General features: G+C 44.2%; 1 protein-coding gene across 2 annotated transcripts in view; it reads left to right on the top strand.

Annotated features, from left to right (window-relative positions):
* The first annotated feature begins 1,279 nt into the window (after positions 1 to 1,279).
* The window catches only part of gnao1b (guanine nucleotide binding protein (G protein), alpha activating activity polypeptide O, b), a 211,135-nt gene continuing 193,544 nt past the window's right edge, over positions 1,280 to 18,870 (top strand). The window contains exons 1-2 of one of the 2 annotated variants that reach the window (XM_078400502.1): positions 1,280 to 1,979; positions 2,184 to 2,226. In XM_078400502.1, coding sequence (XP_078256628.1) covers positions 1,862 to 1,979; positions 2,184 to 2,226 — 161 coding nt within the window. In that variant the 5' untranslated portion in view covers positions 1,280 to 1,861. The remainder of the gene's footprint in view (positions 1,980 to 2,183; positions 2,227 to 18,870) is intronic. The other variant, XM_078400501.1, reaches the window with a different exon arrangement.

Genomic DNA, 18,870 nt, shown 5'->3' on the forward strand with positions numbered 1-18,870 from the left:
CCCACTTTCATCGCAGAGTTTTCATAATTCCCATTTTAGCGCGCCTTTCATCTTCGCCTCTCTCTCTCTCTACTCAACACACCGCCGATGCACATCTCCTCAAACCACTTCATAAATATTGCATTGATTTAAAAAAAAAATCATGTTTAGTAAAACATAATCCTCCTAATGGATAACGGATGATCGGATATTCTAAACCACATCTGTTTGCTGCGAGAATGATTGTTCTGGGGGGGGGGGGGGGGGGAGTGGATTGATCCAGATGTCACCGTGGGAGAAGTGATCAAACAGGGGTTTGGTTTTGGTGGGGTGGGGGTTGTTCTACTGAGGTTGTAGGAATCTCACAGGCAGTTGGGAAAGGGCTGTTGCGGCGAGAGGGGTTTGGCAGCGGACATTATTTATAGATTTGAATTGTCAACATGATGCTTCTGCTTGGCGGGAGTGGTGAATGAATAGCCTGTTTTGGGATCTTGTCTGACTTGGGCATCTCAGGTACTGTCCACGCCCAGAGACCTGGAAAATGGAAGCGCCCGCTCCGGCATACAATTAAGAACATATCTTGGGCCGTTGGCTCACGTCGCCCACGCCGTGTCTGTGTTAATCTAACACCGCTCCCCTCACTCTTCCCCCCGTCTAATAGTCCGATTTAAGCCGCGTTTTGCCAGCCTGCGTTGGGCTCAAACGTCATGGGCAGTAACTTAAATGCTTCAGCGCCCGGCGATATTGTGGTTAAAATCCATTCGGAGACCAGGGTGTGATCAATTGAAAGTGCCGACCGTAATATCGGGCTCCCGGGAGCGTATGGATCAGAATCCTTCTTTAAATTCGATAAAGGCATATGAAATCTAGCAGCGTCCGTGTGCGTGCAGATAGTGAGAGCTAGATGGTTCTCGGACATGGGTTTGCATTGAATATTGTGAGCACACCGGGTTGATGGCTGTGCGTTCAGATTTCGCAATGCAAATATTGACTTCAGTCGCCTTGATCCCGCCCGTCCACTCCCACAAACGGTTTGAGGGGAGGAGTGGGTGGGGGTGGGGGTAGGGGAGGAGTGGGTGGGGGTGGAGGGGGATGGAGGGGGGTGAGGATGGAGGGGGGGTGGGGATGGAGGGGGGATGGGGATGGGGATGGAGGGGGGGGGGGGGTGGGGATGGAGGGGGGTTGTCACAGGGGGGTTGTCACAGGCGAGATTGCAGCCTTTAGTGGCACGCCTTGCAATGAGGAGATGCACTCGGACGCCCACACCCCACCCCACACCACACCTCCAGTGCTCTCTCGCTGCTTAAGGTGCAGTCAGCGGCGGCGCTGGGTGTTGGTGGCTTGGCGCAGGCTCAGTGTGTTTTGACGTCAGTGTGGAGCGGGGCAGAGGCTGGCGCACTCCCTCTCCCTCTCCCTCTCTCTCTCTCTCTCTCTCTCTCTCCCTCCCTCTCTATCTCCATTGTCAGCAGCCGAACGATGCGAACGGGCTGAACCGCCGCCCAGCACATCTTACCCCACACTAATCCACTGACAGTCTCTGCCCGTTCTCTGTCTCTCTCTCTCTCTCTCACTCTCCTCCCCTCCCCATCCGAAGGCTCATCCGCTGCCTTGATTGTGCAGAGCTGCGGCGAGAGAGTGTGCGAGAGAGGAAAAAAAACAAAAAAATAACGCCAGCTTTATTCCAGGATATTCCTGCTTCTTCTGTACGACCGTAAAGGGACGGAGTGAGTGAGGCCGGCTGCTTCTGTTTTTTTTCCTCCCCCACCCTCTCGGCTTTTGATGTGCGATTAGAAACCCGGCGTCTCGCAGCAAGAGGGTTCAGTCGGAGCGAGTGAGTGAGAGAGTGAGAGGCCAGAGCTGTGCGACTTTCCACACACTAACCATGGGATGTACAATGAGCGCCGAGGAAAGGGCAGCCATGGAGCGGAACAAAGCCATCGAGAAAGGCATCAAAGAGGATGGTATCAGCGCCGCCAAGGATGTCAAGCTGCTGCTTCTCGGTAAGCCCTGAGCTCCCCCACCTACCCCACCTACCCCTCCCTGCCTTCTCCCGCCGACTACCCTCACTAACAGCCCCGGCCAGCAGGCAGCGAGCTCCCGGCCAGCCCGCTCACTCTAATCTCCCTTTATCTCCTTACCTTTCCCCCCGTTCCCCGTAACCACTTTCTCTCATCTTCCCTCGTTCTCTCTCTGTTTTCCTACAGGGGCGGGCGAATCGGGGAAAAGCACCATCGTTAAGCAAATGAAGTAAGTGGCTTCTGCTTTTATTTTGAGGGGAGACGATGATTTGATTTTATCATTCGAAATGGATTTATAACATCGCGCACACATCACCCTCTCCATATGTTCACGCCTCATTTTTGAGTCGAGACTGTATCTTGTGGTTAGATGTATATTAATGATAGAGACCGCCATATTTATGGTGCTATTACCCAGTCTCCTGTCTCCAATATATTGAAGGCTTTGGTTGAAGTACTGTGACTTTTCTCAACATGTGCACTTTGACCATTGGAGGGTCCAGATTTTGTTGTTGTTGCTGAGGATGGGCTGTTTATTTGCGTCCAGTGTCCTCGTTTCTTTGGGAAAGGGTGTGGATCTGGTGTACTTAACGTTGTAGCTGTGATGGCATGGCTGGGTCTGCTCAGCGAATGTGCGAGTATGCATCAAGACAGAGATTGGGGTTCGGTGGAGGGGAGGGGAGGGGAGGGGTGGGGGGCAATCATCTACCGCTACCAATTAAGATGTAACACCAAGCTCTCATGTTTGGTCAAGTCTTTTTGCCACTGGGCTGGAAGGCCAGCTCTCTGAGATTTATTAAAACAAATATCTACAATGGATGCGAAATTAACCCGACAGACGGCAACCTGAACATTTGTCGTTTTAAAGCCTTTAACCCAGATTTTACCGTCACGATTCATTGTGGTAATTAATCAGCATGGTTGCACAGATTCCGATTCACAGTATTAATAAATGGTTGGAATTCGTGGAATTTCTGGTCAGTTTGGTCCCACCCTATCCAATACATTCAATTGAATCCTGATTTCTTCAGGCAATGTGGGATAGAGACGCTTTGGAAGGAGGGGGAGGGTTTAATAAAGGAATGTGCTGAACATTCTAACCAGTCTATTTCTGCTGTATAATAATGATCGAGGCCTGTCTGTAATTTGTGTGGCTGGCCCAGGTTTGTGTCTGGTGGAAGTGAATGGCCATGCACACAAATCACTAAAAGATAGTGGATGCGTTGGGACAGCAGTCCAAGGCTAATGGGATGTTAGTTGTTACCTCAAGGGGATTGGAATACAAAAAGCAACGAACCATGTCCCATTTGTACAGAGCACATCTGGATTGTCATATGCTTTATCCTGGTCATTCCATCCTAGGAAGAGTGTATTGCCTTGGATAATTAACGCAGCACAGATCCACTAGGATAATATTGGAGCTTAAATTACGTGCTTGGCTTGTTCCCTTGAGTTAAGAATGCTAAATGCCAATCAGTGAAATAATTTTTGAGAGTTAAAAATGATAATTTCACCTCCTCCAGCCCTGCTCCAGAGCAATTGGAACTCAGGGTACATTGAAAAAATAATGATAATCTTGGCATTTCAATACTGAAATCATGGAGAGCTTTTCCCATGTAAAGGTAGTAGAAATCTGGACTTTTCATCTCCAGAAGTGTTATGATCACTGAGACAATTGAAATGTTCAGGACCATGATTGATGGGATTTAATTTGGTAAGGTGTCAAGAAATGTCTTGGTGGTGATTGCATGGAGTTGATTAAAATAAAGCATGAGCTGACTGAGGGGTAGAATGACTGCATGTTTCTTCCTGTGATCTCTTTGTATATCAACGTGGAAGCTGGGGGTGGACACAAAAAGCCGGAGTAACTCAGTGGGTCAGACAGCATCCCTGGAGAAAAGGAATAGGTGGTGTTTCGGGTCGAGACCCTTCTTCAGTGAAAGCTGGGTTCATATCCGGGTGGTGACATTTGAGTCTCAGGTGCTTCTTCTTGGAAGAACAAGCAGATAAGATTGAAGATGCTGTTCCTGGGTCTCATGTCGGTGTTGCAGCCTAAATTAATTTGGTTTGTGGATTATTTTACACTGGGTTGGTACAGGTTAGAGACACGGTATGGTCGAGGTCTGCTTTCTGAACCATGTTGGCTTCCGGGCATTGGTTCTTTTTGTGCACATTAGCAGGGGTGTACTACTACTGCTATTACGTCAATGTTCCATATCTCCACACTGCCTCAACTAAATCCTCACCTATATATATGTTATTTCTAGACAATATCAAAAATCCACCCGTTATATCCAAACTAGTGCCAAGTCCTTTTTTTTTGGTGTTTCCCAAAACACCCCTACAAACCAGTTTACCCCCCCCCCCAACTCCAGTCACGTTAAATCCCCCCCCCCCCCCCCCCCCCTCGCATTCAGATCTTTCATGGCTCCATCATAGTTTACATTCTCCACCCTACAAGGCACAGAGAAATGTACATCTCTGGTTCTAGCTTTCATTGTCTTTTGCTTCAGCACAAGAAGCCAGCCTTGAATTCGGGGTCATCTACCCACCCTTTAGCACCCGGCCTCTCCACCCCTCCTCCTGAAAAGCGCTTCTTCTAGTCCTCTCACCGCAACCAAGCATTTGATTATATGTCCAATGTCTTCTGTCAAGCGCTTTTGGAGATGTTTTATCCCGTTTGCCATGGGGTGCTTTGTGGCGTTTGATGCCATTACCGTCCACGTTTGATTTGTTGGGCTCTTGGCTCCATGTGTAATGACAGGCGGGTCAGTGCGTGCAAGGGGTGGGTGCGGGCGGGGTCGTTGTTTCACCGCCGCTCAGTTCTGCGTGGGACTGGAGTTTAGCCCGGACTGTGCTCTCTGAGCGGCCGGAATGAAAGGTGATAGACCCTATCCCGTCACTCCTGAGCAAGAGCTTCATTCAGGGACTATCCCGGCCCCCTAGAGGGGGTTTAAGCTTGGAGAGAGACCAGTGGCAGGTTGGAGCCGGGGGGGCGAGAGGCGGCGTGAGCGTGTGGAGACCGCTGGCGGCCGAGCGCCTTTCAGCCGCTTTCGTTGGTGGACAGCGCCCAGGCAGATACGCCGAGCGGCTTCGGCTTCGGCCGCGCTCGGGCGCCGTGGGAGGGGCGGAGAGGGCGGAGAGAAGGGAGGGGCAGAGCGGCCACGCAGCGGGCGGAGCTGCTCGAATCCCCGCGGGTGCTCCGAGCCTGGCGTGCACTGGGTTAAAAGCAACGGAGCTATCCGCAAGCGCTGCCTCTGGGGAACGCCGTCAACAGCAGCAAGAGTGGACTGGTGCGGACATCAACAGAGAGAAAGAACCATTCTCGTTTCCCTCACGATAATCCTGCAGAAATCGTCCCAATCTCCGCGCCGCCAAATAGCACAGAATACCCAGAGGCAATTAGGGAATTGCATCTTTTCTTGTTGCCCCAACCCTTGCTATGCACTGCACATGAATGAAGCACTGCCTACCTGTACAGAAGCAAGGCTGTAATCTGTTCACCTACACAGCACACCTGCCGCTAAGACTGGTGTCAGTACTGAAATAAAACGAACCATCTCTGCAGTTCAGAATTGAAATATATTTCACCGTGTGACCCGATTTTGCCACACGGTTGGACACTGGCTATGAGTGTTCTGTGTTTGGTATTATGTGGTCTTTGCAGTGCTTCAACCTATTTGAGGTCTAGCGTTGACTGAACCGTGGAAATTGTACAGAAGTTGAAATCCATGGACTGGTTACATCATGCAAACACAATCACCTCAAAATAAATAATTTTCAAATATATTTCTTTTTTTAAAATTATTGCAGTACGGACCAAATGCCACTGCTGGCAATGACACCAAACCAATTGTTATAGGTGGATTCTGGACCAGTTTGGTTTTAAAGGAAAGGGATGTCAAATGAAAAACATTGTCAGCATCTGAGAGTTTAATAGCTATGAAGGAAAATAACATTATTATCAATCATTTGTGAATTATGGAGAGAGATAATGAATACAAAATATTGAATTATTCACACATCTTTAGTTGGGCACAGAATGAGGGCAGGGACAAACAGTGGATACAGTCTCTTTGAAACTTTCCACTGACATACACTGTATGATGTGAACAACAACATTTCGATATTTGGGATGCCCCTGGTGATATTATGCAAGAAACACGAATGTTCAATGGATTCATGAGCATGGTTGCTTATTTACATTGTGTTGTACCTAGGGACATATCGAGCTATTGGCAGATATGTGCCATAAACAATATTTGAGTAACAGCTGGTGGCAAATTGGCTTTGGACAATTAGGTAATTCTTAGTATAGACTAACATCTGAACATGCAATGTCACTGGCTAGAAGTTTGTGTTTATTAAATAGTTCTGCTTGGATTGATTAAGCGACAGATTGAGAAAGTTGAAAATGTCTAAAATTGTTCATTGCTGGAAATCACAATTGAGCTGCACAATTCCAAAAGCTCTTTCCATTTTAGAGAACGTTAGGCTTTCAGAAATGTTACTTGCTGTATAATACATTGATTGAAAGCACAGTCGCGTATCATGAGTGTTAGAGCACCAAGTCTTACCACAAGCTGATCTGCAATATGTGCAGAAAACTCACATTGAAAGGATCAAATGATTTAATTTTGTATTGGTTTTACTTTAGAACTCCCAATAGTACCACTGTTAGGTCCCTGATCTTTGCAGTTCAAGATGATTAGATACCGTTACAATGAACCTTTTGCACCTGATCCCGTGTGATCAGTTATTGTGGGGGGTGATAAGCGGGAGGTACAAAAATAACCTCCACCCACTGCTTAAACAACTAAGTCCAAAATAAATCTTTACATTGCATGGAATATCACAATTCTATTTGCAATTAACTAGAAATGTATTATGTAAAATTTCACTTCTTTGGGGTCTTAGTAGGAGAGTCTTTATATTGCAATATTTTCCCATTTTACAGCTGACAAAATGACTTGTAGTGCAGCTACTAAAGTCCAATTGTGTTCATTTGAAATGGCACGTAATCCGTTTAACCTTCAAGTCATGGCTCCTACCGCTCGTGTACTGCTCAAGTGAAATGCTGTAAAGTATAACACAGCTTGATGGCAGATATTTTTCATATCATTCACTCACTCCTGACATCATTACATTTTGCCTCCATCATAAACAACAATTTAAAGGCAGTGCTTCAAATTTATGTTTGTGAAGTCATTTGGTCAGCTGCTGCTGACCTCCACTCCTCCCCGTACCGACCCACATCTTGTTTTTAAACAAAAATACAATAAAATAAATTGGTAGCTTACCAATGCTTAAATGGTTTCATGTAGAACATTTAGGAATCCCTAGCCGTTCAGCTGAAACTCATTAACAGTGTAATATTTCTCAGTGCATAATTGTTGAATGCACACTAAAAAAAAGTGTGAGTTGCACAAGAGAATTGGGTTTTGGAAAATTTTCCTCAACTCACAGCTTTAAACTTTCCAACTAAATTAAAATTTCCCACCTTGAAATTTTACCAATTATTAAAACTTATAAGAATTTCAGGAATCTTTTTATTCATACACGAAGAAGATTTATTTGGTATCTTCCCAATGAGACTACAAGAGGAATTCATAAACTGATTTCTCTGGCTGGGAAGTCTACATTCTGGGGGAATGTTTTCACGATAAGGAGTGAGATGAGGAAGCATTTCTTTAAAATGAAAGGTTACATATATTTGAGATTCTCCACTTCGGGAAGCCACAGATTAGTCATAGTACCATGTTTCTTTGGTGCGGTCGGAGATGCTTTGTTCCAGTCAAGTAGAGAGTTTTCTGTCGCATTCCTGGTTTGTGCTTTGGAAATGTAATAATTACTTAGGGCAGGGAGGAAGACCAAGGGAAGATCCTGGAGGTGGTGATGTGCAGGATGGAGCAAAAGGTGGAGACACATGCGTAGCAATTTAGAAAAATTGGATTACAAGCATACAAAGTAAATTCCACATTGCGTGATGGCCCCGAGAGGCATCGGAAGGTGAAAGTGCAGTTGAATATGAAGCCTTAGTGTATCCTTACTCCCACTTCATCAGTTATGGCTGTGTGTTCAACAACAGACAGCCATTTTTCTTCCAGCTTTCCACTAAAAACTCTTATTAAATCAATTTTTTTCTTAACCCTGTTTTTCTTCTTGCCAAAACCCCGATTATTTGATTGAATTGCTGAGAAGTCCTTCACGTGTTTAGTTTTCCCGCATTAAAGGTGCAAAATAAGTTGTTGTCGAGGAAGAGTAGTCCACATTGATTACAATCACAGAGGAGCTCTAATGTGCCTCAAGCATAGAAGGATATGGACCTAGTGCAGAAAATTGATTCTGTGTACATTGGCACATAGGTTGCCATGGATGCAATGGCCTGAATGACCTGCTTCTGAGGTGTACTTTGCCTTTATAGTTTTTGAGGACAGAAATTGACCTGTCATGATTATGTCTGGGAAATTTATGGAAGATTAATGTGAAGCCGGATGATATGAGTGCTTTTCATGGACCTTGGAGAGGAAGAGCATATGATGAGCGGTTGACAACTCTGGGCCTGTACTCACTGAGGTTTAAGGGGGATAAGCGGGGACCTCATTAAAACCTAGTGAATAGTGAAAAGCCTGTATAGAGTGGATGTGGAGTGGAAGATTCCACTAGTTTGGTTTAGAGATACAGTGCGGAAACACAGAGACACCGCTGCATATTCCTTAACACACAATTATTGTCAAAGGGTTTTAATGTCCTTGTGCGTTAGATGAGATGCAAAACGTTCACTATTGCCCGGGCATTTCCACACCATACGTTTTTTCACAAAACCCAGTATATTTACATGTCATCTCTCTCTATGACGATGAAACATCTGAACAGGTACCCTAAAAACAGATTGAGGTTACAAAACAAAAAAAAACCTGAGAATTCTTAGAGTACACAACTTAATTAAAAAGAAACCTGAGAATTCTTAGAGTACGCAACTTATAATTGTTCTGCACTCCTTATCGTGAAAACATTCCCCCAGAATGTAGACTTCCCAGCCAGAGAAACCAGTTTATCAATCCCCCTTGTATGTCTTGGTGAGAAGATACCAAATATTTATTTCCTGTCTTGTGCCTGTTTGAATTGATTTTACCACATTCATTTCATGTGGGGAAAAAAAATCATCAAGCCTATTTCCTTCCTACTCCAGGCAAATTGAATGTCCAGTTGTAAATTCTATCCCAAATGAGTCTTTTATTTTCAAAATTTAGGGATGGGATCACCTCTGTTTCAAACTGCGATATACAAAATCTGTCAGAATGAAAATCTGGAATGTTAGAGCAAACCTGAGCAATCTCTTGCTGTTTCTACATAAACCTAAAACAAAAGCACCTTTTATCTTACAAAGCTATAATTATTGTCAAAGGGTTTTAATGTCCCCTTGAGTTAGATGAGATGTAAAACGTTCACTATTGTCCGGGCAGTTCCGCACCATATGTTTATTCTTGTCGTATTATCATCTGCTGATTCTGAATAGGGTGGTGCTGCATTTTTAAAGATAGTCCCATTGCCATCATCTTCTCTTTGTTGCTTTAGACCATGTCTCTGCTTCTCAAAATATGTAATTTATCTCATTAGTTCTTTTTAGACACTGGTGCAAGTTGAAGAGCATTCATTTGTATTGCCACATAATTCTCTGCTGTTCAAGATACCCCAGCTCCCTCTGAATTGAGCGAAATCTCAGTTAACCTTTCCTTTGGAGCTAGGTTTTAACATAATTTTCCATACTTTTCAAATTCCAAATATCTGTTCTTCCTTTTAAAAGAAACGTCAACGTTTTTAACAATTTCCTCTATAAACCATATGCAAAGGAACTGGAAGTATATCAGTGATCGCCTCAGTGGGGTCATGTAACCTCGTGTTTTGATTTGGTGACATAAATGGACAATTAGACTACAATATGATATAGTCTGTTAGCTGATTGTGGTATTTAGAAGTCAAGTATTGATTAAATATGACATTTCAGAGAAGCTGATATATTAACTGCTTGTTTTAGACTGTTCTAAAGACCAATCCACCTGCATCCCTCTCTTTGGCCTCTTACATTGGCATTGACTATTCCAAATTTTTTTCTAAACAACTCTCCTTTGAAGTTGCAATACACTGCCCACTGAGAACCCACACAAACATTATTGTTCAGCCAGCTGACAAGAGTGTTGCTATTTGTTTTGTTGAACTGAACTCTGCCTCAGAGAGGTTGAAAGCCAGTTCTCAGACATTCCCTCGTGCCTGGACTATGGTCTTTTGAGCGCCAGGACATTGTCTCTTAATCATTGCCCACATGTTTTCACGTATCATCTCTCCACAGCCTCCAGCATCATATTCTCCCAACCCTGCACAACCTGCTTCTATCTTTCTCCCTATGACCCACATGTCGGAGTAACCTGGGAGACTCATAATTTATTCTCTGGTGGAACCTATTTCCATTTGCGATACCTCTGATGTCCTCTGCCTCATTGAGTTTCAGGTATACTGATCTCAACAGGCTCATTTTCACCATGGGCATCCAATCTCTGAACACCTCCACTTTAATGCAGAATTCTTGCAGAACAGAGAGCCTGACCAATCCCCCTCACCACCACACTGCTTCACGTGGCTGAATTCGTTCTCACACTGAACCACTTCTCCATTTTTTAAACTGCAAGTCAAGGGCGCAGATATGAAATCCTGCAGAGGCCAATATGTGTATATTGTTGTGGGAGGCTTTGGAAACTTCTTGGTTCACACATATTTGGCCTCCTCCCTCTTCTTTCCCACCACTTTGTTGATTGTTTTGGAGGTGCTTGGCAACCTTGTACAGAATTCAAACGCATTGTTGCTGCCAGTTTCACCCCACTCTCATTTTGATGTGTATTTTCTCTAACCTTTCTCAATTTATTTCCTCAATCTCATTGGATAGGTTAGCAATCAATATCCATCACAGACTCCCACAGCTATCTTGAGCACACCTCCTCCCATTCTCCCAGTTCCTCTGGCTCCATTGCACATGAATGGATAAAGCACTTTCCACACAAATTCTTTAACCATGCCTTTTTCATCTTTCATTGTTGACAGGACTCCAACTGCATCTAATTCATTTCTTGCTGTTTTGTACTAACCTACTCTCCCCCCTCCCACTGCAAGGATAAGGTTCCCCTGAACTTTACCTTCAATTCCACCAACTTCCACATCCTCTGTAATTTCCACCACCACCAACATGATGCCACCACCAGACACAAAGTTTCCTCCCCTCTTAATTCAATGTTCCAAATGAAGCATTCACTCTGTGGCTCCTTGTTTCGTTCTTCCATCTCCTTTAACAACCTCAGAAGTTCTAACTGCAGTTTCCCATGAAACAGTAGGAGATGCAACACCTCCCCGTTTGCCATTTTCTTTGCTCCATCTAGGGGTCCTGAAATACCTTCCTGGTGAATCACTTGAATTTCCACTCTAGTGAACTGCATCTGGAACTTGCAAAATGTTCTCTTCTATATTGGAGTGAAATCCAATGTAGATTGGGTGAACACTGTTCAAAGAACTCCCCTTCAGTCTGCAAGGGGTTCCTCAGCTTTCAGTTGCCTGTTTCTGAGTGGAATATTTTTAGGTCAGTCAACTGCACTAACCAGCCTGTTGTTAGTCAAGATCCAGGATTGATGTGAAATATCGCTTTAAGAATGCTTAACATGGCCTGTAAAAATTATGTGTTGTCATAGAAAGACTCTTTGACTGCAGTTGGCATTAATTAGTGGGGCAGAACTGGGTGCTCTACATTTCATCCTATTCATACCATGGCTGATTTGGGAGCACTTAGCAGAGCAATGAAAGGTTTATTCCTCGGGTCTGCCGTCAATCATCTCTTGAGCACAGAAATAAACATGAAATATGAGAGGATTTGATTGGGTGACTAGAGTAAACCTGTTTATATAAGATAAAGCGGGTTTGGACATTCTTCACAGTCTGCCTTGTTTCCACCACTGGCAATGATCCATCTGGTGGAGGTATTGATTGAAGTTTGGCCAACCCCCATAAGAAATAGTTAGAATGTGAATCATTACTTGCCACATCTTGTGCTTGGGAACGGTTTCTGGATAGCAGTAACGGGATCATTCCGAGTCAGCATGGATTTACGAAGGGGAAATCATGCTTGACAAATCTACTGGAATTTTTTGAGGATGTAACTAGGAAAATTGACAGGGGAGAGTCAGTGGATGTGGTGTACCTCGACTTTCAGAAAGCCTTCGACAAGGTCCCACATAGGAGATTAGTGGGCAAAATTAGGGCACATGGTATTGGGGGTAGGGTACTGACATGGATAGAAAATTGGTTGACAGACAGAAAGCAAAGAGTGGGGATAAATGGGGCCCTTTCGGAATGGCAGGCAGTGACCAGTGGGGTACCGCAAGGTTCGGTGCTGGGACCCCAGCTATTTACAATATACATTAATGACTTAGACGAAGGGATTAAAAGTACCATTAGCAAATTTGCAGATGATACTAAGCTGGGGGGTAGTGTGAATTGTGAGGAAGATGCAATAAGGCTGCAGGGTGACTTGGACAGGTTGTGTGAGTGGGCGGATACATGGCAGATGCAGTTTAATGTAGATAAGTGTGAGGTTATTCACTTTGGAAGTAAGAATAGAAAGGCAGATTATTATCTGAATGGTGTCAAGTTAGGAGGAGGGGGAGTTCAACGAGATCTGGGTGTCCTAGTGCATCAGTCAATGAAAGGAAGCATGCAGGTACAGCAGGCAGTGAAGAAAGCCAATGGAATGTTGGCCTTCGTAACAAGAGGAGTTGAGTATAGGAGCAAAGAGGTCCTTCTACAGTTGTACCGGGCCCTGGTGAGACCGCACCTGGAGTACTGTGTGCAGTTTTGGTCTCCAAATTTGAGGAAGGATATTCTTGCTATGGAGGGTGTGCAGCGTAGGTTCACTAGGTTAATTCCCGGAATGGCGGGACTGTCGTATGTTGAAAGGCTGGAGCGATTGGGCTTGTATACACTGGAATTTAGAAGGATGAGGGGGGATCTTATTGAAACATATAAGATAATTAGGGGATTGGACACATTAGAGTCAGGAAACATGTTCCCAATGTTGGGGGAGTCCAGAACAAGGGGCCACAGTTTAAGAATAAGGGGTAGGCCATTTAGAACGGAGATGAGGAAGAACTTTTTCAGTCAGAGAGTGGTGAAGGTGTGGAATTCTCTGCCTCAGAAGGCAGTGGAGGCCAGTTCGTTGGATGCTTTCAAGAGAGAGCTGGATAGAGCTCTTAAGGATAGCGGAGTGAGGGGGTATGGGGAGAAGGCAGGAACGGGGTACTGATTGAGAGTGATCAGCCATGATCGCATTGAATGGCGGTGCTGGCTCGAAGGGCTGAATGGCCTACTCCTGCACCTATTATCTATTGTCTATTGTTTCCACTGAAAACGCTGTTGGTTCCGTTGATACATGCCAGTGGAATCATCTTGCTGAGGCAGTGGATCCTGGTTGCCCCATTACAGGCAGTGGGTCTATGGAATCCCAGAGGATTGTGGAGGCAAGGCCATTGAAAGTATTTAAGAGGAAGTCAATATTTTTTGAAAGTTTAGGGAATTGAGAGCAATGTGGAAATGGCACAGAAGAGGAGATAGGGGCTAGGGCAGATCAGCTGTGGTTGAACAAACGTGAGGGGCCGAGTGGCCAACCCCTGCTCCTATTTTCTTATATCCTTGTGTTCACAGAAATAAAAGGATTTTGTAGATGTGACCCAATTTGGACCCATTTGCTTTTGATTGTGAGAAATTCTACGTATCAACCTTTTAAAAAATAAAATTTGTTAGTGAGGCCAGGTTTATTGGAATATTAAAGCAATCCTTGTTTCTGATTGCCAAACCTGGTTTGTGAGAGCTCCATCTAATATCCACCTTGCCGACTCTGAAGTAAATGATGGTGATTTTAATTACACAGGAAAGAATAAGCCAGTATCAGTGTGGAATCAGTACCCAGTGAAGCAGGTCGTGTATGACTGGCACTAACTACTCCCTCATCGGCTCTACTGCTGTAACTTTGGCAGAGATACAACAGGGTTGGCTGTGGAAGTGCACTGGGTGCGGCATTTTTTGAAGCTGTGGGTTTCTGTCACTGGTATAATCAAATGGTCCTTCTTGTTCCTTAATTTTCCATTTGCTCTGTTGATCACTGCATCGGTTGGGGCAGAGACAAATAGGCAGAGAGATTTTGTGTCTATTGTAGATTAATGTTAAGAAGTTAATGTTTTCATAACACAGGAGCATTTTTTGGAATAGATTGTGTGAGACCATAAGACATATGAGCAAAATTTCAATTCCATAGCTCGCTAAAGGTGGCAGCGCAGGTAGATTGGGTGGTAAAGAAGGCATATGGTTTGCTTGCCTTCATTGCTAGGGGTATTGAATATAAGCATCAAGAAGTCTTGATGCAGCTCTATGGGACTTAGTCTGGCGGTGTTTGGAGTATTGAGTGCAGTCCTGGTTGCCCCATTACAGGCAAGCTTTGGAGGTGGTGCAGAGGAGGTTTATCCGAATGCTGCCTGGATTAGAGGGATTCAGCTATAGGGAGAGGTTGGATAGACTTGGATTGTTTCCTCTGGAACGTAAGAGATTGAGGGACACTTGATAGAAGTGTATACAATTATGGGAGGTGTAGATAGGACAGACAGTCAAATCCTTTATCAAAGGGTGGAAATTGCCAACACCACAGGGCAAAGCTATCAGGTGAGAGGGGGGAAATGTAACGGAGATGTGTGGGGCAAGTATTTTACACAGAAGGTGGTTGGGGGTGGAATGCATTGCCACAGGTGGTAGTGCAGGCAGATACAATAGTGGCATTTAAGAATCTTTTACATAGGCACATGGAAGGATATGGATTACTTGCAGTCAGATGAGATCAGTTCAGCGAGGCATCATGTTAGGCACAAACGTTGTGGCCTGGAGGGCCGACTCCTGTGCTGTGCTGTTCTATGCTCTAATTGGACCATTCAGCCCATGGAGCCTACTCTGCAATTCAGTCAAGGCTGATCTATTTTTCCCTCAACCCCATTCTCATGCCTCCTCCCCGAAACCTTTGATGCTCTTACTAATCAAGAACCTATCAATCTCTGCTTAAAAAATACCCAATGTCTTGGTCTCTGTCCAAGCTCTGTCACGGCCATCTGTGGCAATGAATTGCACTGATTCACCACCCTCTGGCGAAAGAAATTCCTCCTCATCTCCATTCTAAATGTGCAATCTCAGGTTTATCATTAGTTCCTCTATATAATTTTACCAGCAAAAGCTAGATTAATCATTGGTGGGCTCAGTCAAATGGGGAGATACAGAGACTAAGATGAGCTGGCTGTTTCACTTCTGATGACTACCCAATGCACAAGAATAGGTTTCAGTTCACAGAAGCAGTGTCCCCTGAAAGCTAGCTTGTGTGAAGAGGATGAATAATTAGAATCATAAGAGTCAGTAGAAGCAGGCCCTTTGGCCCAACTTGCCCACACCGGCCAACAATGTCCCAGCTAAATTAGTCCAACTTGCCTGCAATTGAACCATATCCCTCCAAACCTGTCCTATCCATGTAACTGTCTAACTGTTTCTTAAACGATGAGATGGTCCCTGCCTCAACTACCTCCTCTGGCAGCTTGGTCCATACATCCACCACCTTTTGTGTGAAAACGTTACCTCTCGGATTCCTAGTAAATTTTTTCCCCCTCGCCTTCAACCTATTTCCTCTGGTCCTCGATTTCCCCAACTCTGGGCAAGATATTCTGTGCATCTACCTGATCTATTCCTCTCAAGATTTTGTATACCTCTATACTATCACCCCTCATCCTCCTGCGCTCTATGGAATAGAGACCCAGCCTACACAACCTCTCCCTATAGCTCATACCCTCTAGTCCTGGCAACATCCTCGTAAATCTTTTCTGAACCCTTTCAAGCTTGACAATATCTTTCCAGTAACATGGTGCCCAGAACTGAATGAACACAATATTCTAGATGCGGTTTCACCAACGTCTTATACAACTGCAACATGACCTCCCAACTTCTATAGGAAAAAAACTGCAGATGCTGGTTTAAATCGAAGGTAGACACAAAATGCTGGAGTAACTCAGTGGGTCAGGCAGTATCTCGGGAGAGTAGGAACGGGTGACGTTTCGGGTCGGTCTAGACCCTTCTTCAGGCCTCCCAACGTGTATACTCAATACTCTGACTGATGAAGGCTAAAGTGCCAAAAGCCTTTTTGTCCATCTTATCTACCTGCGACTCGACCTTCAAGGAACCATGCACTTAACTCCTAGATCCCTCTGCTCTACAACACTACCCAGAGGCCTACCATTTACTGTGTAGGTCCTGCCCTTGTTCCACGTCCCAAAATGCAACGCCTCACACTTCTCTGTATTAAATTCCATCAACCATTCCTCCGCCCACCTGGCCAATTGATCCAGGTCCTCCTGCAATCTTTCACAACCATCTTCACTATCTGCAAAACCACTAACTCTTGTATCATCAGCAAGATTTGGAAATGCCGCAAATTGTGATACAGTTTAAGTATTTCTTTTAAATCGAAATATATCCAGCTGATTAACACATGGGATCATATGAGTGCTTCTGCACTAATGTTGTACATTGTAATTTCTCGAGGTTGCAGTGAGGAATATGCTCCAATAAATTAGATCTATCGATCACCAGCAAGACTAGTATTTATGGCTCATCCTTGTGGTCCTTAACTGTCTGGATCAAGCAGCGATCAGTTAATGGTCATAAGCTGACTGGCCCAATAAGGTGAACCAAGGGCAGCACAGTGACACAGCAGTAGAGTTTCTGCCTTACAGAGCCAGAGACCCAGGGTCGATCAATGACCACGGGTGCTGTCCGTACGATATTTGCACGTTCTCCCTATGACGATGTGGGTTTTCCTCGGGTGCTCTGGTTTCTTCCCACATTACAAAGACGTGCAGGTTTGTGGGTTAATTGTCTTCTTTAAGCTGTAAAATTGTCCCTAGTAATATTAGTGTAGGAGGTGATCGCTGGTCAGCTTGGGCTCAGTAGCCGAAGGGCCTATTTCCACTCTGTATCTTTAAAGTCTAAAGCCAATTTCCTCACTCTAAAGAACACGTAAATCATTTGGGTTTCTTTGACAATCTGACTTAACTGGCACCATCTTTTCATTTCTACATAAAAGTTCTCTTTAATACTTTAACATGACAGATCTTGATTTTGTAATTTTAAAGTGAATATGTCTCAACTGCTTTAACAGCAAATTATTTATAAATTTCTACTTAAGCAATGCATCTCAGTGGGACCCCTAATCAGCTCAGGCCTGATAATAAAATCAGGACCATGGTAATATTGGTAATTAAAGGAAAGCTCTTCTGAAAAGTTCAGTTTGCTTGCATGTAAAATGCTTCCTGCGTACCATTTATTGTTTCTGTTGGCATTTGCGTGTTGTTCCACTAAGAATATATATTTAGTGTGTCATTGCTGGTGATAAGGGAGCATCTGGGCAGCTTTGTGTAGAAGATCCCAGGTTTGTGTGTTGGTGATTTTGGTGTAACAGTATTGAAAAGGTGCTGCACTGGAGGAGTGAGTTGCTAAACCTTCTCTTGACCCTATTTATTATTATTTTTTTATTGAACAGTTATCTTTGGTGCCCTAGGCAATATTTAAATTAACATTTATAATCAATTTTACTATCCTGTAACTGCCACCCAATAACCCAATATTTCCTTTGTCCTATCCATCCCCCCCCCCCCCCCCCCCCCCCCCCCGTCTCCATATTCTGCAACTTAAAGACACCATTTTCATTTTAGCTCCTTCTCAGTTCTGGTGAAGGATGTTAGACCTGAAACATTATCAGGTTATCTCTTGATACATTGTCTCTAGTTTGTCTCTCCACGGATACTGCCTGACCTGTTGAGAGTTTCCAGCATTTTCTGTTTATATTTCAGAGTTCCAGTTTCTGTGTTTAAAAAAAAAAATTCGAATTGATTTACGGGTGAGCATTGTATTGATTGTTGTGGGAACGTTTGTGTAACTTGACTGTTGTGTTTATTTCTTTCTAATTGTGCTTTGTGGCATCTTAAGAATATGGGTATAAGAGAATAGGTCAGATGAATATGTGACTAAAGGGGAGGCATATGAGGAAGTGCTTCATATTTCTTGGGAAGATGAGACAGGTTGCACCAGAACTAGACAAAGTAAAACATTCCCGAGGAGGTTCGGAAAGATCTAAACTAATTGGGCCTGGAAATGGGACACAGAGGAGATGTACATTTGGATGAATAATGCAGTTAAATATAGGAGGAAAATTTAGACCAGTAGTCAGAGTAGACGTGAGCATAAGACACATTGGAGGAATACATGGCAAAATTATATCTGTTTTATCTCAAGAAGTCTGATTAGTAAAGCAGATGAACTTAGACCATTGATCAGCGCATAGAAATGTGATATTATTGTGATAACAGAGACATAGTTGAAAGAAAGACAGGACTGGCAACTCAACATTGCAGGACATACATTCTTCAGGTGCAATGGGCAGTGGGGGGAGATTCAAAAGAGGAAATAGCATTGCTGTATTGACTATGGAGACCATCACTGCAGTAATAATGGAAGGCTTTTCAAAATGAGACCATATGGTTAGAGTCTGCACACAGAAAGGAGGTAATTGCCTTGCCTGGGGTGTATTACAGACCTCCTAACAGTCCGTAGGGGATTGAGGAGCAGATATGTAGACAGCATCCAGGGGAAGTTGTCAAATTGGATTCAAAGTTGGCTTAGTGTTAGGGAGTAGAGGGTGATGGTGGAGGGGTTTTAATGTGATTGGAAGCCTGGTGTACCACAGATATGGATTCTT

This window comes from Rhinoraja longicauda, chromosome 6, assembly GCF_053455715.1.
Source record: "Rhinoraja longicauda isolate Sanriku21f chromosome 6, sRhiLon1.1, whole genome shotgun sequence".
NCBI lineage: Eukaryota > Metazoa > Chordata > Chondrichthyes > Rajiformes > Arhynchobatidae > Rhinoraja > Rhinoraja longicauda.